The sequence below is a fragment of the Colias eurytheme genome, chromosome 7, assembly GCF_061535395.1.
Source record: "Colias eurytheme isolate Ceu_HAF_F1 chromosome 7, ilColEury1 Martin Lab GWU primary, whole genome shotgun sequence".
Taxonomy (NCBI): domain Eukaryota; kingdom Metazoa; phylum Arthropoda; class Insecta; order Lepidoptera; family Pieridae; genus Colias; species Colias eurytheme.
In genome coordinates, this window is record NC_142986.1 from 8122072 (window position 1) to 8144795 (window position 22724).

The 22724-nt window shown below is 34.7% G+C and overlaps 1 protein-coding gene across 6 annotated transcripts in view; it reads left to right on the forward strand.

Moving 5' to 3' along the window:
• Positions 1–719: 719 nt before the first annotated feature.
• The window catches only part of mnb (minibrain), a 122400-nt gene continuing 100395 nt past the window's right edge, over positions 720–22724 (forward strand). For 3 of the 6 annotated variants that reach the window (XR_016456911.1, XM_090103570.1, XM_090103564.1), the window contains exons 1-3: positions 720–1769; positions 17291–17469; positions 18649–18750. Coding sequence is in view for 5 of the 6 variants with exons in the window: in XM_090103570.1 (XP_089959696.1) it covers positions 1706–1769; positions 17291–17469; positions 18649–18750 (345 nt within the window). In the remaining variant the exon portion in view is untranslated. Of the gene's footprint in view, positions 1770–11085; positions 11490–17290; positions 17470–18648; positions 18751–22724 lie in introns of those variants that run through there. The other 3 variants (XM_090103566.1, XM_090103565.1, XM_090103568.1) reach the window with 3 other exon arrangements.

Below are 22724 nucleotides of genomic sequence, written 5' to 3' on the forward strand. Positions count from 1 at the left end.
CAAATGTACACAATACACATGCTTTCAAAGTAATATATTATTTCAAAGTAATATATTTATTTCCTAACCTCCAATTTTTTTGTACAAGCATCTAAATTCAAGTTATTTGAATATCTCAACATATTTTAAAATACCTGACTAAAAACATTATCTGTAGACAAAAACAGTATTTATGATTGCTTAAAATTCAAATATGTAACTACTTAAAATAACTTTCCTTATAAATATGTATTGTACACAGTTGTAAAATAAAGTGTAATTTAAAAGAAATTAATAACGATCAAACATTACAATTAATATATGAGGTACATTTTATTCAATTATCGCAAAATTAGATTTAGTATAGTTATCCTAAATAAATATCTTGAAGTCATTATTTTAAAATAAAAAATGATATAATATAATATTTTGTAATACTTATTAATACAATAAAAAAATAAGCATTTCTTAACATTAGATTGTAACTGGTAACATTGGGATTTCACCAACATTCTGTACTCTATGGTTTATGACGATAAAAATTATTTCTAACATGCTATTTTCATAAAAATGTTTAAAAGTCATCCTCTCAAAATATATTGAAACTTTAAGCATTATAATAGTATCAAGCAGCTTAATTTATTTTATTTAATAATACAAAACTATAAGATCAACGCTTATAAACTGGCAATAACGTAATTTAAAAATAAAAAGAACCAAAGACAAAGTTCGTGGTGCTTTTGGTAAAGTCTGCCATGTTTTGTCCTACTTGTCGCGCTTGATCAACGCGTTCGCGATTTCGGTTCCAAAACCAATAATTTACTGAATGTAACACGGGCTGTGCTTTGTTTACAAATAGTGTAGTTGGTGACGATATAATTGCTTTAGTGAATTTTAAATCTATCGATCAGTTTTGATACTTGTGTGTTTAATGGTGTAGTTCGTATTTCGTAAAATTTTGAAATCGTTCACCGATTCGCTTTACTTGAAAGCTATGCAAGATTATTGTTAGTCTGTACAGAGAATTGTTTTTATTTAACGTGGTGAAATAAGTGACTTCTCTGTGACGCAACCCACGTGCACAATACAGCAAGCATCTCTCATGCATATTTGTTATTATTTTGTTCGCGGCTAGAGAGTTCGATTCGAGTCCGTCTGATTCGGATCGAAGAAGGCAAATCGCGTCGTCCGTCTTGCTCGCTCTCGTCGCATTCCGTAACATTGCGTTCAATTTATTTTCATAAATTGAAATAGAACGGTGATATTTTCTCGCGTGTGCATTATTGTTTTGATGCGCAAAGAATAGAGGATAGTTGTGGTGGTGTCGGTGCGGCCGGAGCGCACGTGACGACGAAGTGTTTGGGTGTCAGTCTGGTAGGGTTGGCGGGCGCCGGGCGCACGCTACATTCCGCCTGCACTCTGCAGTGCGGAGCGCTGTAGGCAACGGAGGTGAATCACCGCGTGTCGTGTTGATCGTGCTTATTTACGCGAGTGCATCGTTAAGTGCGTGAGCGGAAGTGCGAAGGCATGTGCGGCGCGAGTTGGCGCCGATGACACCGCCGTCAGAGGCGACGGGGTTTTTAAGCCAGTGAGCGAGTGTTAGCTATGTTTCTTGGGTTATGAGTGTGTGACAAAGTTTAGTGTACTGAGGACACTGGAGCCCCTAGACGGAGTTGGGCCCGCCGGGGCGGCCCTGGTGCTTCTCGGGGCTCCGCACGAAGGCAAAATGGCAGCGTGGAACCGCCACCACCATTTCAACATGCTGATGGACGAAAATGCCAAAAACAAATGTAAGTTCATGAACTTTTTTATTTATTTATATATAACATTGCATCACAATGTTTGTTTTTATTTAACATAACATGCTGCTGCAGCTGAAACACACATTGCAGCACATTTGTATTGTACCAAAGCAATCATTTACACTATAATCAAGATAAATACCTCTTGTTATCATGAGTTGAGATGTTGTTGGTAGTTCAATATATTTTCCATATCTAAATATCAAAGATTGAATATTGCAGGTGAATTCTATATTACTTAGTTTGATATAGATCTTTTTTACTAGATAACATTTTTATTGCATGTATTATACATAAAATAATACATGCAAATAAAATAATGCAAATAAAATAATACGAAAATAATAATTTAAAAAATTAAAAGAAAATGCTATTGATATAATTGCAATGTACTTAATGCTGCTTAGCTGTAGTTTTTATGTTTTTCTCAAAAAAAAAAATTCTAAGTATACACTAACATTAATGTGCTCTTTTGAATTCATATTCATTCCGTTTTGTAACTTTTGTTGTTAATGCTAATAAGGATGACAATAAAAAAATAAAAAAAACTAAAACTTCAACTCAATAAAATTAACTATAGTCTAAGATCCCACTGCAGGATGACTTCATTCATAGTTTTCTTGATGAAACCAAAATGTTATGTATATTTATAATTAGGAGAATATATATAGACTAGATTCCATTATTAATAAATATCCATCATCTTTAACAAGGATTTTATTAGGCAACCATAATGTAAATTAAAAGAAAAAAATATATCTTTAATTTGATATATGATTCATAAATGTGCATTATGAACGTGTAACATATAAATGGATTGAAATCATACCTATTTGTACCAGGCTGCAAAAGAGTTGCGGTCAGATGAAAAAAGCAACTGTGGTTTTTAGAATCTCTATGTAATTTGCTGTGATGTAAACTATAATAACAAGTGAACAGAATTTTTTTCCAAAAAATCTATGTGAAAAAATTTAATTAAACATGCTTGCGGCCAAATTTTGATTGACTGGCAACCTAGTCGATATATTATATTCTCCTAATTATAAATATTCATAAAATTTTGGTTTCATCCAAAAAAACTGTGAACGAAGTAATCCTGCAGTGGAATCTACTACTAGGATTAAATTGCTCATCAACAGTTATTGAATGATTTTGACAAAATGAATATCATCAACTTGCAGTATACTTAACAATGTAGTACATAAAATATATACATAAGAAAGGAACAATATACTTAATGTACTAGTTGTTATTGCTTTAAAGAGCATAATAAGCAATTGCAATAATTTTATACTAATTATGTAATTTACAAAAATATATTATATTTTACTAAACAGTAGACACTCTCAGACATCATTTTACATGACACAGGTATTTATGACAATTCTTTCTTCTTGCTATTATTAATTACTTTGGAAAGAAGAAAAGTATAGGTAGTTGCGCTATTAATTTTGTTAAATCACTTTTATCAAAACTTTATCTATGGTAAAGGGAAATATGGATAAATTTATAATTAAGTCATAAGTTTTTATGTATGCTTTGGTGTATACCGTAAATAAATAAAAAAAACTCACATAAATAATAATTGGGACACAACAGGCTAATACAATCAATACAATACAAAATAATAATCAATAGGGATAAACCTGGAATAGGTTTTACAATGGATAATAATTTAAAAAATTATAATTGCATGTTGAAATTAATCTATAGTAGCACATACTACTGTATCAATTAAAAATTGATCGTTTTCACTTAACCTCTCAACCACCGAGCGGCCAGATCCGACCGCGACACAATAGATTTTCTATTGTGTCTGAGATTCCGGGGGCTGATGGATTAAAATAAATGTTGTAAAATTATGAACTTATTGATACTAACAAACTTACAAAGTTATTTTTATTTTCTGAAAAAAAAAAAAAACATTTGCTGTAGCTAGCAACTTTCTTTTAATCTTGTTAAAACACTTTCATCGGTACGTACTCATAGCAAATATTAGTATGTACTGATGAAAGTATATTAGTATATGCATTTTTTATAGTACGATATTAGGCATGATGCATAATATTCTTCTATAAAAGCTAAACAGTTACATATTTATTTCCACTATCCCTTCACTCTGTTCAATAAAGTTATCACCACATGAAAAAATTGCCTGTTGTGTAAGCATAGGCCTTTGATGTTCTTTGTTAAGCTTGTAACAATCAAAGTTGTGCATCAAGTTTCATGGATTCTTGATTCAATGGACACAATGCAATTTTCCATTCTATCACCTCCTTTAGTGAACACAAGTGCATGTGAATCTCTGTGTGTGTAGGTGTGTGTGTACATTGTTGAATGCACAAATCCCTCTTACCTGTGGATATCACTGCCCTACATCCCTTTGACCTGATTTTCCACTGGCATTTGAAGAGGGTTGAGTTGTAAACCATATTACATGGCGCTTTATGTGCCCCCGTATTTTATTTAAAAGTTACATTTACGTATTTCAGCGAAGTTATACTCTGTAGGTATGTAATTAACGGATCCGACGCGTAATTTTTGTGGGTTGTTTTATATCCTTCATCATCTTAAATACATAATTCTATATGTCGTACACGTGTATAATACGTCAGTACCTACATTAAGGTATTTTTAAATAGGTAATTAAAATAGAAAGTGCCGTGACGCGTTTTAACGAGTTCGATGTATTCGTGGAAACGTAATGTAATAAATAATATGTAATTTGTACACCATTACATTCGAGCATGTGTGAAAAGTATAGCATCGTCCGATAAATTTCCTAACGTGCCCACCCTAAACTTTGATCTAATTCACTTGAACCCTGCATTGACGCTTTTATTAGATAACAAGATTTTTACGCCTCTATCGGTTGGGGTAGAATTTGACAGTATTCAATTGGTACACAATTATCCCTATCACCGTTACAATAGCAGTAACTTTGGATTATTGCTTCATTTTACTAGATTTTTGACAATACGGGCTGTCGGGAATCCGTGGGAGTTATTATGTATTTATTTAAATTCCTCTATCCAGGTGTTGCATCATGTAAAGTTGTATGGTATCCAATACTTCAGTTTTAGATCAATTCCGAATTAATATTAGTTTTACATTAAGACGTCTTATTATACGTAATTTATTTAACGAAACGTAAAATCATCTTCCAATCTTAACTTCATATCTCGTCAGTATTTAAAAATATCCATATGGCTATTTTAGATAATGTAACTGCAGCAACAATCGGATTCAGTTACAGCAAGAATTTAGCGTTTTCTCGAATTCCATTGAACAGAACGTTTGGGATTCTCTCTACACCCACGCGCTTGGCACTTCATTGGAGATAGTCACGCCGGATCTACCTAAATAAAACAAAGATACTGCTCCCGATACCCAGTTTCTGTGAAATAGGACAACTGATGTTTGGTTAGCTTATTGATTACTTTTATCAACGATTCGACCTTTTTATTCTTGCTTTTCACGTTTCGCTCACAAATTCTTAATGCTTAATGCTTGGTTCAAAAATAGCCCTCAAAATACTTCTAAATGCGATAAATGGATAAAGAACTAGAATGGGATAATTACAGTTGGAAATTTATATACTCTGCCTAGACCCTTATACCGATTAGAAAGTTACTCAGTAAAATACTGGCTACGAACTTTATCTGTAGGCAATTAAAGGGATCGAGCTTTAGTCCTGTTGACTTATCTAGCTTCCGATTCTGGTCCATATTGTGTTTATATTCCGTTTGTAAATATTTTAGTTTACTAGAATTTTAATAATCTCATATTCCTAGATCCTGCCCAATATATATTTGATGATAATTAAAAAAGAAAAATGTGCTATTGAAAACCGTAACATAAAAACAATGTGTAAAAGTAAAAAGTATATAAACGTACTAAAATCGTAATGCGCGTCTTAGTAACACAAAGAAAAGCTCTCTCAAACCCGCATACGAGGTGGGATCAGAGAGCCGAAATATTTACAGCTCTACCGAAACCATCAACAGACTCGAATTTTTGTCCGCAATCAACTTTCATTCACTGTCTGAATCTGAAAGCTGTTGCTATGCGGATGTTGGTCTCACTGCTGCTATTAAATCCAAACGCTCGTGCACCGAGCGTCATGTAGATGATATCGTGTTTCGAAAGTAACTTGCTATAGTTTACCTGTGTTTAGCGTTTTCTCATTTCCTTTGGTCCGCTTGTGCTCGTTAACATTTATTTTATCGAAATTTGCACTTATCGCTTTCATTGATACCTTAGCCACACCCCACTCAGTTACCGCGGCAAGTTGATTTCTAAAGAAATTGGTGATTTTGTAATAATTATTGTAAACTATATCATTTTAAGAAGAATGCATCGAGCTCGCGCATAGCCGTTAGGTTTTTAACGGTAACCGTTTAAGTGGTCATGTCTTAGAAGCGGTGAAGTCGGGCTGGCTCATCGGTGAATGGTCACCTTTCTCCGACACACAGTCTAGACGATCCGTCTTCGACCTGTGAATGAATTCTACATTGGAATGCGGAACCAATTCAATCGAGCCCTACCTTGCGTTGTCGACAGCGCCGCTACAAGTGAAACTGTTTCCGATAAGTAATTAAGAGATTTTTAAACTTCCCATATGGGGAATATAGGCTAAGTAGGTTTTAAATGAGTTTGTGATACTGTGTTGCATTTTCACATGTATATTTTAAAAAATGGCAAGCAAACGAGCATGCGGGTCACACTATGATAAAAAGTCACCGCTTCCTATGAATGGAATACCCGCAGTATAAACTATAAACCAGTTTTTTCTTTGCCGATATTTACGGGAATAGTGTCTTGGGATTTTGACACAACTTAATTGAAAATTACAATTTTGGACGATATTCATCTTAATGAATATTGTTTTCTTTAAACAGTTGGCACGTATGTCTGAGTGATAAATGATCAGTGATTGATATTACGTTTTGTGGCATTGCAACAGTTTGTTGGAACTGCGCGCAACGGGAGGATCTCGCGTGGGCCACAGTCCACGGCTATTGTATAGTTATTCATATACATTTTAAATAGCCAAGATTTCTCCGCCGGTCTGTTGACGTTCTACTTGCATTCGACCCATTATATTCGCGGCAACGATTTCATTGCGCACCGGCGACCATTTGCATTTTAATTGGATTAAATCTCGCTTACGTATCATATTATTCTCGGCTTTGGTGGTACCGATGACTTCTTATCATATTCTGTATTTTATCAATTTAACAAATATTCAGTTTATCCGTATCTAAACTCCCATTTGCAACGAATAACCACACCAGTTAGTTAGATACAACATTATAATATGTAATTGCTTTATTATTATTATTGATATCTTCTATTTATTTTTATTTTGGATTTACTTACGTACGATTTCATGTTCCGATTCAAAGATTAAAAAAAATATATAATATAGGAAGTTGCTTCTAGTCAGGAAAATGAGTTGCGTGCTAAAAACCGTCGCGTCGTGATTTTAATTTGCTGTACGTGTGTACATATTTCGAATTTTCCACCTGTCACGGAGACGTAGTATAAATACTTAGTTAAGTGTTATTATAAGGTGCGTTGTTGCCGGAGTGTGACGACTCAGCCCTAAAGTGCCCCTCGGTGTCAACGACCGGCCGCGAAGGTTTTTGCGCGGGCAACGGTGGTTTATTTTAATAATTGAATGAGTATGGAAAGTAACAGCTTACAACTAAATAAATATGGTTGTGCCAATATATGTTTTGAATGCTAAATCGTGTACGCCTTGGGGATGACGTGCGTAGATGCTAACCTAGCTCATGTGGGGAAAATATAAAACATTTTTAAATGATTCGTCCTTGATTAAATATTGAGTGTGTTAATTCGTCTTTATATTCCCCGTAACTAATTACTGTGAACATGTCAAGTAAGTTTTCGCAGTTGTGCATAAAGTTGGCTTGCTCTTTTTATAAAAAAAAACAACTCCTATAAATAATTTTATAAATCTATATATTTAGTTTTATTTGCGAAATGATCTGATCGATTTGTTTTTCCTTTAAGCACCTACCTTTACCTACGTGGTTATTTTGTGACCTTCACACTGTGTGTTCATTGCCCTATTGATATGAACGGGTACCTACTTTCAACGGTAGAAGAAACAAGATATATGTACTGTGTACTGTTGGTAATTAATGGATATGCTCACTTGTCTTATATGGTTACTTCCTGTAGGTAAACCATATTGTAATTGTTGTGTGCTGGTCGTTAAGTTTTATGAAAAAGTAAGGCGAAGTTAATTGGCAGCCATTAAACGATGACAGTCGCATCATTCATATGTTAATGATTCATAACTCATAAGTCTTAAATGACTTTTATGAATGCAACTTGAAAATCGTAATAAAACAAGACTGTTGAACGTGAGTTTTATTTCGATTAGTTCAATTTTATAAGAATTTCAATTTGACTCATGAAAAACTTGATGCAAGTTTATCGAAACTTGTGTATATATGTGGAAATATAGAATTCGCCAGCATCCCAACTGGCCCCAACGTCGATGACCGCTGGTTTTTGCAGGCAATCGCCGCCTCACTTATCTAGAGCGAAACACCTACATACTTTGGATTGGTTTTTAGATATGTACTGTGATATTGTTTTATGGCTTTTATTCAGTGTGTTGAAAATCTTTATAGCAGCATGGGTTAATTCAAAGTATTCATATTTTAATAATATTATATCAAAGAATGTAAAGGACATGATTCGTCCTGCTGTAGGCAGTTCTCTATTCAGATTTGTGGTCTCTTGAATTGATGAGAAGAAAAATAATGATACAGTAAACAGTTGTGATAATTGCTGATGAGAGTCTGTTGAGAATTTGATGTGATAACTACATTAAGTTTATTTGATTATATTTTCTTGAATCTGTGTACAGTGTATACTCTATTTCATCAATGTTCAGTACATAACATTCATACAAATACGTAAACATATTTAATAAATTAAATATTAATAATACTGTTGGTGTTTAATTTCATGCCAATTAAGTAGTCTGTTTTAATGACAATAAGTGTTGATTCCTTGATATGATGGATCATTTTGATACTCTTGGATCAATAAAAATTTTGCCTACCTATTACTTACTTCCTCAGAAATAAAACATATAAGGGCTGATTTTTCAATCCTTGGTCCAAACTTATTCGTCGAATAACGGTATTACACTACCATTTCAAAAATGTATTATTTGCCCGTCTTTGACAGTTTACGGGTGACATTTTAATATTATCGTGTAATACTTTATTGGGCGCATAAGTTTTAACCCTGACATGGATTGAAAAATCGGCCCTTAGTTGTACGAATTAGAACATAAATTAATATAATAACAAAACATAGCAAAATAACTAAGCACTTGAAGCGTGCCGCAACGAATCACGCGCGCCGTCTCATTCACATTTCTCCGAAATACTTTTTCCTCGTCGTAACGGTCAACGAAAGTCGAGTCTCCGAGAGCACAGTGACCGAATTTGTTTGCTATCTCCTAAGCTACAATTGCGAAGTCATCAATGATCTATTTAGTATACGGTAACGGCGCGGGCGCGGTGTTTTCGCGCGCATACCCGTCGGGCCTCGGGTTAACGGCCAGACGCGCGAACCAGCCGTTAAACCTGAGCCCCGCGATCTGCAGTTAGATGGTCTCATCTATAATAACGTCCAAGATCTGTGCACTGTCCAAACTCGCCGAATAATGAGTGTCCATTTTCCTCAATTCGCATTGCGTGGTGTGGAAAGGACAAAGGTCACGGTCATGACACACGTACCACACGCGTTGCCGCCTTGGTCTAAGCTAAGTGTACCTACAATACATACTTTATTATTATAAGTATGATATTAGGTACCAGCCATATTTGTTTAAGTCCTTACTCCTTAGACTCCATCTCTTTACCTAACAAATAACTAGATATTTCAGTTCCGAAATTAACTTAGACTTCGTTTTTGTCCTGCAAGTAGGTATTCTATGATTCCATCATATTTAGAATAGAAGAATTATTGACCCAACCAACATTGCTAATTAATCAACGTCTCAATTTCGGCGACTCTTTGAAATGTAGGCTTATATTTTTCTATATTTGTTTCTTTTCTGTATGATTTATTGTTTTTTCTACTTCCTGTACACAGTTTCAATAGGATGTTTCTTATGGACAATACAGTATTGTATTTGTTATCCAACTTTTCCTTAATGAGCTTTACCCATTTAAATGTAGGTAGGTACATAATACCATAAAACGAACAAAGTAGTATATAAAGGAAAATACCTGAACGTAAAAATTCTTATGTTTTCGTGTTAATTAAAATAAACAGCGGCACTCCATTTTTTCTTATTCACAAACAAGAGGTATTTAAATTACAGTAATAACTGTAGTATAACAAATATTCGGCGTATTAAACAGTGAGTAATATTGTAAAATCCACTCGATTGTATGTTGATATTTGTACTTGTGTGATTCCTAGAAAATCACAATTGACATACGAAAAAAACAGACCAGTGAAATTTGTTATGGCTCCAAGGGTCTTATTTATGCGACAATGCTGCCACAACGAAAATCTGTTAGATGCATTATTCCTCTGCCTAAGTACTTAATAGAAAACCCGCTGAATTATTCACACTCCAAGACAGCTAATAAAATCGTGCTCGACAAGACGTTGGCGGTCGATATGTAAAGAGATGAGATCTATTCCGGAATAATGTGTTGGTGGGATTGTTTACGCTACGGCTCCGTTCTAGGAAGGATTTTGTCGTAGTTTGCTACCCGCTTGTCTCTAGTTTGTTCGCTAGCTCAGACGGGACGGGTACACAGGTGGGACGGAGCTTGCAACGAACGTCTGCAGTGGTGCTTTTTCATTCTTTGTTTGCGTCGAGGATTTGCATACAATCGAAGAAATTGCGTGGCTAGCAGCCGGGAAAAAAGGAATTTGGCTTTGGAAAAATTTGTTTGCAGCCCTCTTTTATCGAGTGCATCAAAATGCTGCAATTTGTAATGCTCGCAGTATTTTTTATCGAGACATTTTTGGTAATACTCATTAATAACTTTTAATAGCCAGTCTGACTAAAAAGTAAAACTTGACATGTATATATGATAATCTACCAGTACGCATGCAATACATAAAGATAAATCTCAGCGATTTCGAGCTAGCACGTCAGTCAATTTTTAATCTAGTATCGATAAAATCGTGTTCGGCCAGCGTAGTCTGGCGACATGTTTGTCATCTGAATCACGTGGCCTTCCGCTCGTTTATTACTTACTAGCGTCGAGTTCACGCGTTAGTTGCGATGGACGGTTTGCGCCGCGCGCCAGCATACCTTTCTTATCGATGATATTGACGTATTACGCGTTCACAACAACGCCACGTGTATAAAGTTGCACAACAATAACACGCGGGACGCGAGCGACGCGCAAGGACGCGGCCGAGAACAGTCTCGCACCTCAACACTCGATATTTAACAATAAAAAAGCAAATGCGAAAGATGCCGCAGCGCCGAACCATGATTTCAGATAGCAGCGAGCTGATTGAAGTGCTTCTTTGTTTTAATAATACAGTGTGGCCCACGGTCTTTGTTCCCGAACCGATTGATTGTGTTTAGTGATAAGTCCTTTGTTCTGTGTTTATATCGGAGTAAGTGTATAACAATTTGGCGGCGAGGGATGTCTATGAAATCGGAGGAAAACAACCATCAAAGTAAGTTCAAATACACGCAAGATTTTAGTAGTACCTACTTGCATGGAGGGATATAAGCGATATGAGCTGAGATAGACGTTGCTAAAGCGGAATGTTCGTAGATGAGAAAATTGCGCAGTTGCCTCACATGGCTACTCATTCGTCTTATTTTAACTTTGTATTGCTATACTACCTTTAAAAGTTTATTGATAGATCGGCACGCTTACAATTCTGCGAAGTGATTAATACCGAAAATAAACAGTCATTTGAAAACGCGAGTCAATGTTTGTCACGAATATTTCACGCGTTTTCGTCCTAATAGTCAGAAAGGCAACCGGAACTTAAGATACAAAGAATTATATTTTCGTGGTCGAGATAAACGTATATTGCGTCATCGATTAGTCTGTTGAACTGATTTGATTATTGCAAACAATAATAACGAGTGCGTTAACTTAATGACAATTCTATAAGGGGTTTGTAAATCGAACAGTAATAGCCATATTTATACTCAATTATGCACGTTAGGTGTTAAATGAATATAAATAAAACTGCATTTGCGGTACGTAAATAGCGAAACGGGCTATCTTGAACCTCCCACGCCACCGAGTAGTCACATTCCGCGCATAGCTACCACAGGTTGTCGGCCGGCACCGCGGCCGGTTTCAAACGGCCTGCACTGGTGACGTAGCAGCTTACCTCGTTCGTCGCCCGCATACACCAGCTTCACGTGATCCATTCAACCTCTCGCCGTTGAAGCCTTTTAGATCCGGCCGGGGAAACCCACTAGTAACACACAGCTCTCGTCAGACTGGTCGGTAAACTGCGCAGTTAAAAGCGAGCTTGCTATAATATAGTTAGATGCAAAGATCGTTTGCGCTTTCGCCGCCTGTTACCTTTCTACGTTGAATATTTAATTTTTTGTATCATAAACCCCCATATAACTGGTGATTTAAAGAATGTCTTGAATATTTTTGCATTAAGGCAAATAGATGCAGAGATAGAGTTAATAGATTATATTCGTCCAAACATTAAAATGAAAAAATGCTGAAATATTCTTTTTCTTAAATCTGTTTGCATTATAATTCATGAGGTCCCTGGTAAATTTTCTGTGTTCTCACGTGTTGAAGACGAAAGGTATCTCTTAAAATTGCGTGAGATTTTTCTTTACACGTGTCTATCTGATTATTACTATCTACTTATGATTATGAAGCGTTACAAAGTGCTAACCCTACGCTTACTACATATTAGAAAACATGTTGTGTGCTGTGAAACTCTGAAAAATCATTATCCTATTTGCTGTATATTTGCGCTATTGTAGTAAATATAAGGGCTATTGTGATATCTAATACACGCGCACAATTTTATGACTTTTTTTTTATGTTTTTTTATGAGTTTTAAATTTTGCCTCACCCTACTTTATGCATGAGTAGGTCTTGCGTTTTATAAGAAAATCCCCTTTATGCATACGCCCACACAAGTAAGGGTTCATACTATATTCTTAAACTTATTACCTACAAACACTGCAATTTGTTATTACCTGTAAGCGCTTGTAAGTTAATTATTATTACATCTTTTACATTTGCATAACCATTACATTACACAACCCTGCACTACTAAACGCTTTCCGATTGTGTTAATGAAAAAAAATACTAATCACGTATTGTTTACATTCCAAACCAATTATAGCTATAAATGTCTTAATTATATGCATCCGGATACTTCGACTCGTCAATGGACGAGATAGAATATGAACGAAGAATAATGTTGACATTATTTCTATAAAAATATATTATGTACTTTGATTTATTTTTTCCGTCATGAACATAATAGTACAGATGTTATTACGCGGTTCAAATTGCTTCTAGAAGTAACGGTCCAACTTTAATTGGCTCCAATGACGAGTAACAATTTTTGAAGTTGTAACAACTTTGTAAAGTATTAAAACAAATCGGAAAATTTTCAGTCTGATCTTGCACCGTAAGCGCTTGTTATGTCACCCAACAGAAGAAACTTGAGAGTCATCTTCGTACAGCTAAGCTGTGAACACAATCTTTGTTTGAAAAAACAAGCATTTTTAACGCTTGTTTTTATCATAACGCTGGCTTTATGTCAGGGCTTATGGCTGTAAACAAGACGTTAAATGTATTAACACTGACTACTTATAATATTCGTGCGTAGGTTATGTGCGGTTGCTCTATATTATCGCATTATAAGTGACCATAACCAGTTTTTAAGCGTTCTTATGTTACCGTTGGTAGGTAGCTATCAAAGTTCAGGCAGTCATATAGCCGAATAAGGTTCGAATCGTATGTTTCGGCCTTAGTTAACGTAACCGCGTTTCACAACAAACTACGCAGTACCGATCACATGTTGGGTAGCATGCGCTCCGCTGCACATGTGACGTGTGATCGCGATAGAAAGGCTCGATCTCGAAGGCTAATTGTTTTTGTTTTGTTCTTATTATTGGATATGTGGGCACCGTGTTTGTAGTGATGACTACCCTTGTTATGTCGAGGGAAATGATAATACTTATAAATATATGAATATGTAACATTTTGTCTATTCATTGAGCAGATTTTTATGTTTTGCATTTATGTTTCAGTATACATTTTGTGTTTGATATATTATTATCTATAGAAAAAGTCAAATTACATAACGATTGTCACGAGAAATCTTTTCCAATTCCTAAAACACCTCACCTGTAAATTGTGTGAACTATTTGAACTGAATATTATAGCGAGAAATAGTAATTTAAAGTTCGGATATTAATTTAAATTTTAATATTCAGCCGTAAAACACGAAGTCTAAGACGTTGAACGAACTTTTCCTCCTAAACACTGCACGTCAGGCAACGGCAGTCGCGACTCGGCGTGGACGGTGCTGTTTTATGAAATGTCACTTTGCCAGACTGTAAATAAATAACGTAGAATTAACTTGTCTGTGACCTCTGCATTCAAGACTGTTTTTGTCATTATCATTACGGTTTTTAATTCACTACCTGAGAAGCTGTTTAGTTTTTTCCAAATGTTTTTACTATCGATTGTAGATTGTTGTTTACTTAAAGATGCTGAAAATTGTTTATTTCAGAAATTGATTCAGCTAGTTACCTGTTAATGTAAAAAACTTAACTTTTGATTTTTAACAGAGCTCGAGCAGAATATTATTCATCGTGGTATCAAATGTGAAATGTCCAACTTTATTATTACTCCAACTTTATACCGATAATTGTAATAAAATGTAAGCAAGGTAAAATGTCAAAGTATTAAAATTTCAAACTTGTCAAAACAAATACGAGGGAGGCTTAGTGAGTCTCTACTTAAGTGCGTTCAAGTTTGCGAAATATTGATACTTACACATTTTGTATACTGTTACAAGTGTAATGTATGCATGAGTTGAAGAGTTAATGTAGGGTAGCTGGCATGTGTTTAGAAAACTTTTACAATATGTCTTATACGTAAATAAACAAAATGTGAACGATATCATGAATAAATTTATCTTATACGCCAGCGGTGAATGAATATGAGTACTCAAAAGTATAAAGGGAACATGATCGATGTTCCTAAAATTCACCTTCTCCAGAGAACCATAATCACATACAGAAATATACTATGACTAAAGCGGGATCATCGAAATATATTTTCTCGGAAAGTAAACGTCTGTTTGCATATGATACGTGATTCATAAGAAAAATGTTGAGGTGCGCGTGTGGGCGGGCAAGGTGAATGCGACTCGTTTATGGAAATCTGAACTATGGCACCCGCGTGATTGACACACGCCGGGAAAGTACAATATTGTATCTGTTTAACCGTTTTATTGTCTGTCTTAGGTGAAATACAAATAATCAATCGCGTAGCATCATTTTATGATAGTGGGATTGATATTATTCAAATCAAATCAAATCAGTTTATTTGCATGCATATGGTCATACAAAGGTGTTAATATACAATATTTATACACATATACTGCCATTGTAAATGGCATGCAAAAATTTTTTTTAAAGTACAAATTAAATTATCAATGATATCTTTACACATTAATACATTCAATCAACAATAAAAAGACAATAAATTACAAAATACATACAAAATTACAATTAAATTATGCATATTAAAACTCATACATTAATGTCATTATCATTCAAGTATTCCTTAACACTATAATAATTTTTAGCTTGTAGCAGTCTATATTATATACTTTATTTTTAAAAATATTCGATGTCAATTCCCTAATTTTTATGGGTAGGTGATTAAATTATTGATATACTAGTGCCTCCTATAAGTTCATTAATGCTGCAAAAGTTTCTTTCTATAATTAGTTATTGCTTGAAATATGAATTATGTTATGATTGAGCAAACTAGTTTACGCCTATGGACGCCTACAGGACGGTTTATGTCTCTTCTTATTACCTATACAATATCCATTTTATTAGACCATAAAATTTCCTAAGGTATCTAGCGCTTATCTAAGACAATGTCGTTAAACATTATACCGATTAGTATCTTTGTCAATAGTTAAATGCATATCGAGACAATTAAAGGATCAATATAAATAAAAAAAAAAACTATTACCTTATTACAGATATGAAAATCTATCAGTGTGTGCTTTAAAGTAGTAATACATACGTCTTATTTTATGACTTCAAACAATAATAATAACAATTAGCTATCGCTCAAAATAATTGTTTTAGGTACGGTCTATATCATTGAATGTTATTCGTAGTCAGGTAAAATAATCACAAATAAAATATTATGTACTAAATGTTATGTTATAATAACTCGGAAAAGTGTTTTGTTTGAAGTAATTTTGATTAATCAATTAGCAATAAAACCTTTGTTACGATTGTTTAACACGCAGCTTTTATATTTTTTTAATCTAGTTGGGTATTAATGGATTAGAGTTATAACACAACATCAATTAATAGATAATTGAATAATACTTTGCTTTATGTTTACAATCTAACATTAGACGCTGAGAACCGTGTTCCAATTAATAATAATGTAAGTAATAACAAATGTTTGGGTTTCATAACATTTGCGTTATTTATTATTCTATTATTACATAAATAAATATGTTAAAAATATACCCTATACATATAAGTATAGGTAATTAATTCAATTGCACATTTGAGTAAACGACGACCGTTTTGTGAAATGGATTTCAAAACGAATCGAGCTTGCAATGCAAGAAGTATGAATCACATCGGAACCCATAGTAATGCATTCTTATCGCTCCGGCTCTAGAAAGTGGATTGAATATTTTTAACTGACCCGACTGGTCAAGAGATTTTACAGTATACGAGTTTGTAGTTACATAAGTCATGTTTTGGACCAACATTTCAGATAACTGATAAAACTACATTTGCTGAGTATTGTATACATGTATTTAGGTATTGTTTCTAGTATACGCTTTTAGCTCGTAAGAGACAATAGTTATAATTCTTACTTCATATAATGAAACCTTTAATTTATACTACAAGCAATATACAGACATATAGCCTTGCAGATCAAACAATACGTCTTAAAAAATATGTGTTTCCGAGTTTTTATTTGTAACTAGCGGTCCGCCCCGGCTTCGCCCGTGGTACATGTTTACGTTTTCTCTACATAAGAACCATCCTCGTACTTCAAGGAATATAATAGAAAAAGAATTATCGAAATCGGTTCAGCCGTTCTTTAGTTATGCGCTTACCAACACATTTTGCGATTCATTTTTATATATAAGAAAGAAGAAGAAGAAGATTACTTGCACTACAGATTTGACGTACGGTTATAATTTTTCCAAGGAAGCGTCACCATGTGCCTAATGTATTTGTTTTGTTCCAGTGGGCGTTGTCGGCGGCGGCATGCCGGAGGCCGCCGGCGGCGAGCGGCGACACGTGCCCCTATACGGGCGGCTGGTCGCCGAGGACCAGCTCGCCTCCATGAGCGCACCGTCGGACATTCAGGTGAGCGCCCCCGTGCGCAACCCAAGAGCTTTCCTGCGCTACCGTATCCCCGCCCAGGTAAATGATGCACGAGGCAGTTCGGGCCACAAATCCTAAACGTATATCGGCCGACACTAACTGGGTTGTCAGGGTAACACGGTTGAGGTGGTCGTTGTAGCCGTGTAGGGTAACGATTTGTAGGTTGCAACTAGGATAAGAAAAGTTCTAAAGACAATACAAGAAGTTTAAACGAGTATTCTTAATTCAATGTTTTCTAACTAGAAAGTCGGTCCTTTTTAGATATAAACGTTTGGATAAGGAAGAATTAGATGAAATTATTTTTTTCTTATATTTTTTATTGGTACATTTTTAAACATAAACATGAAATATAATCGTGCATAGATAGGCATGGCAACTTTTCAGAAATTGATGCTTTTGAATAGCATAGTAGGTATAGTATGTCCAAACTCTCGTTTCTCGTCTAAGATTCTTGAACACGCGTACGTCTGATTGTTTTATTAAGGAGTATCATTAACGCGCATCGAGCTACACATTATGCACGGCTAAATAAATTATCCTCCTTAAGTGCCACTAATTGCGTACAACTTAGTTCTCTTTCACTGAAGGGTTGATGTGCTCACGGGAGCGCTTAGACATATTGCCACTCGTTTCTTTTTTCGCCCTACTATATCGCATTCATTCGATGTATAAATTTTACCACTAAATTCTGTTACGAACTCTTGTATGATACATTATAATACGAAATACGGTTAGTAGGTAATACAAATTAAGGTTCTTTTACATTGATACACTTTCGAACTCCCATACATGAGACGCCGTGCAAACGAGCTATTAAAGCCATAATTCAAAGCATTGATACGAACGAACTGTCTCGTGTTTATTCACCATTCATTGCCTTATCCTCTAATAAGAATGCGAAATTCTTATTTAGACGACGGCAATTTTCCGCAATATATTTTATTTAAGTAGTACTTTACATATTTTGTTCTATAATGCTTTTCGTTACCGCGTCCATCTTGCACGTTTCATTTATTATTCACCCTTAGTGTTCTTAGTCAAAATATACGTTATTTATAAGTACTATCATTCATTACAACTCCTATTTTTCTATAGCTTTTTATTTGTGCCTGTACTTCTTTGTGTTGCAATTACATATATTATTATCTACTATTTATCGTTTATTGCTTACTGTGGCTCGACAGCGGCGAACTAATCAGCATGTTTTCGTGTCATCAGGCTATGCAAGCACGGATACCACATCATTTTCGGGACCCCTCGACAGCGCCGCTAAGGAAACTTAGTGTGGACCTTATCAAGACATACAAACACATTAATGAGGTAAGTTTTTTCAATAAGACCACGTTAGTTATTAAAAAACTGTGTAATTTCTACGTATAGTGTACGTGACTATAGGTAGGCTGTATTTTACACCCACTCATTTCAAATTGCTGTACATTTAAATATATTTTTTATACGAGGTTAATAATATAATGAGGTAAAAATAACTTGATGAATTAGATATAATGTACAGTTACCCAATAAAATATATTAGACAGAGCTTAGTTTATCCATTTTCGGAATATATAAGTTAAATTCTATTTCTATTTACGATTGAATTAGTCGCCTTTCGGCTATTTTAAAAACGTGTACAAAATCTAGATCTAGATTTATTTTTAGTTGGACTACTATCGCACGTGTTGACTTCCACAATCATAAATATATTTAAATAGAATTAATGTTTTCCGAAACGACACCAAATGATTTTTTTCGAACATTGAGAATGAAATATTATCCTTATAAAACATTCACAAAACGAAGGCGCAAAGTGCCAATCAAAGCATTACCGTTTTAATTTATTCTCATTGAAGATATTGTGGTCGTTTACCTACATTGAATTGGCACGAGTCGTTTCAATAAGCGTTTCCAGTAATTATTTATTGTTTACATTGTCATACACGGAAATCGTTCGTCGCCCTTTTCGGTATTTACTATTTACAGCTTGTTATTATACTATTTACTTTATGGGTCCCTTCGTTTCCGTCGATTGTGTTAAAAACTGTGACCTCTCGTTTTTTTATTTGATTGCCCGGTGTTGTGTCGAAAACGCTATTGTAACTTGTACGTAATAGAAATCAATAGTTCAATCATAATATTTACGTTTTCTCATTCGTACACGTAGTCTTATAAATATCGTTTATTTATTTCAGCAATATATTCTCCGATATTCGAGATAAACACAACGCAAGTAATAATAAAAAACCGGCCAAGTGCGAGTCGGGCTCGCGCACAAAGGGTTCCGTAGCAGCAAATATAATAAATTACAGTTAAATCAACCTATCTCAAAAACTATAAGAGATACTTTGATCAAACCAAAAATCGTTGAAAGAGTTAATTAGCATGCATCACCTCTATTTTTTTTAGAATTTTATACCCCGTAGTTATAAAAATAGAGGGGGGGGACATACTTTTTACGACTTTGAGAGCTGATATCTCAAAAACCGTTCACTTTAAGAAAATGTTTTTTAGAAAACTTTATATCATTTTAAAAGACCTTTCCATTGATACCCCACACGGGTATGTACATCGAAAAAAAAAATTTCATCCCTCAGTTACATGTATGGGGGGCCCCACCCCCAATTCTTTTTTTTACTATTTAGTGTCATATTTTTGTAGCGGTTCATACAACACATATTCCCATCAAATTTCATCACTGTAGTACTTATAGTTTCCGAGTAAATCGGCTGTGACAGACGGACAGACGGACAGACGGACAGACGGACATGACGAAACTATAAGGGTTCCGTTTTTGCCATTTTGGCTACGGAACCCTAAAAAGTATCGTTCCCGAAATCTCGTGCCATAAATATATCTATGATTACCCAATTCCATTCACACGGTCTCCAAATAAACATAATATATAAAGCAAACAAACAAGGCGAGTATATTGGGTAGGTCGGTCTGCCTGTGACCTTTATACACGTGTGATTTTGCGGCGTAGGACGTTGCTCGCTGCGTCACACTCTCGCCAAGTAGTGTTTGTTCCCGGGAATTGCACATAAAGCTCTTGAGTACCCTTAATTACTTGTTGTTGCTGGATGACTTGTAAATATGTATTTGTTCTTTTTTAATTTTTGAGGTAAGGCGCCGAGGGACAGGCCGAGACGTTTTGTTCATTAGGGTTTCATTTAATTGCTTAAAATAGCCGCAATCGAAGAGAATTGTAAAAATTCCTAAAGGAATTTTTCAATTAGCATCTAGATGTTAATTTCTAGGAAGGTCGGGGCAATACTTTTAATTTTTTTTTGTCATTAAACCTAATCTCAACTTGAGTTAATGTGTTCATCGAAATAACCAGTAATTAACTGTGTTTCGTTACCTTAACCTATGTAAATAATAAACCAAACACGTATTTATGATAAACATCGGTTCACGGGCGGCAGTGTTCATACTTTATTGGTATAGGTTTTATAGTTACCTTGTACATTTGATTAATATTTAAATATGTAACGGGAGCATGGGCTCATTACGTTTTATTTGACGTATTCATGTCAATAGTAGGTAAAATTCTTGAATTAAGGAATATCCTTATACTTTCGCTATTTTTCCGACGAGTTCGACTTACGCCCACGCGACTAAGCAGCCGGTACCAGCGTTCACACCATCATTTTTCTTTTTTTCATTGCGTACTAAGACCCCTGTAGAACCGCCATCCTGTTGAATTTGAAGAATTTGCGTATCGAGATTCTTTTTATATCTTTATCTTAAAAATACTGAAATGATAAGTCTCTGTGTTTCTGTTTTCTCACGGTAAATTATTCGATTGTTTTCTTGTTATGTTGATATGTCAATATCCATCGTAAAGTAGGCCTCCATCAAAAGGTTTTGTAAGTTAAGTGTAAACTTATGTTCAATATATCAAACGGAAGCCTGGCTGTGAATATCCCGATGCATTGTTTCGAGTCACCAAATGTTTTGGAAGCGAGTGCGTCACATACGCGGCCATAAATATTATCGTTTCGAAGACACGTGGAGCGTTCCCCTCCGAAAACGGTTTATTTTTAAATTGTTATATTTAGACAATATCCTATTTGTGTTGCGATATGGTCGTTACCCTACAAGGCGTTGTGTTTACATGGCTTCCCGCGAGTTTTGTATTGGTAAAAGTCATTAATTGGTTTTTAAATGGTATTGCATTATTATATTGGCTCATGGAATAAACTATAGTAACATATGGTACGTTGGCTGAAACTGCCTACTGAAATTTTTATTAATTTATCATAGTCTGTATTTTTACACATTTTTCGAGAAACAAAGGAATAAACTTCACATATTCGTCCTTTGTTATCGTTAGTACGTAAGTGCAACGTAAATACTTTCTTTTAAATTCGGTAATTGTTTTCCTCGATGTTTGCAATCAATTCTTGCGTCATGCACAATTGAATAAGAATCATTCATTGTCTATTGTAGCACGTTTTTGATGATATCGTTATGAAGAATAATCGTGATCAGTTTGTCATTCCATTAAGACTGAAAAGGACACTATGTATTGTATCTGGATACTATTTGAAAATATTGAACGAACGGTATTAATTGATTTTCTTCCATTTTAAATTTTCCGAGAAACCTTTTCACATGTGTAATTACGAAAGACGATAGGAAAATAATTGTACGTACATTTTCCAGTTGCCCTGCAAGCATCGATGTGTGCGTGGGTAGATGTTATTATCTCAACGTGTGTGTAGGTGTGAACAATTCATTTTCGTTTCGTTTTACTTTCCATAAATAAGTTTAATAAAGGTTATGCTTTTTATCACTTGTTTACTATAAACGATCGCAGAAACAGTGTATAGGTTTAAATTATTCTTCATTTATCTGTAGTGTTACAATCGAGGTGGACGGGTGTCGTGGTGTGTAATATAGACGGATTGCAATATTTATGTTTATCACTCGCTTATTTATTACCTATTTTTCATTAATTGATATATCACTCCATGTCCATATGTTTCTAAGTTGCTTATTATGCCCTTACCTTGTAATAACTATAAAGTACTTTATCAGGCCGCAATGAGCTAGTTATCCTTCATAAACAATATTATTTGTTCTATATATTTCTTTTTTATAAAATTTGATATTTGCAATGAGTATTTTCGATTGCGTTACATTGACTTGGCACTTTTTCTAGCTAGTTATTAATACCAGATTGCGGTTTTATCGGCCGGCTGATTGGTTTCAAATAACTTAGTTGCATCATGTAGGGCATTTCGGTGACGAACAATAGATCATGATGAAACTATTTGACGATTTCATAAACA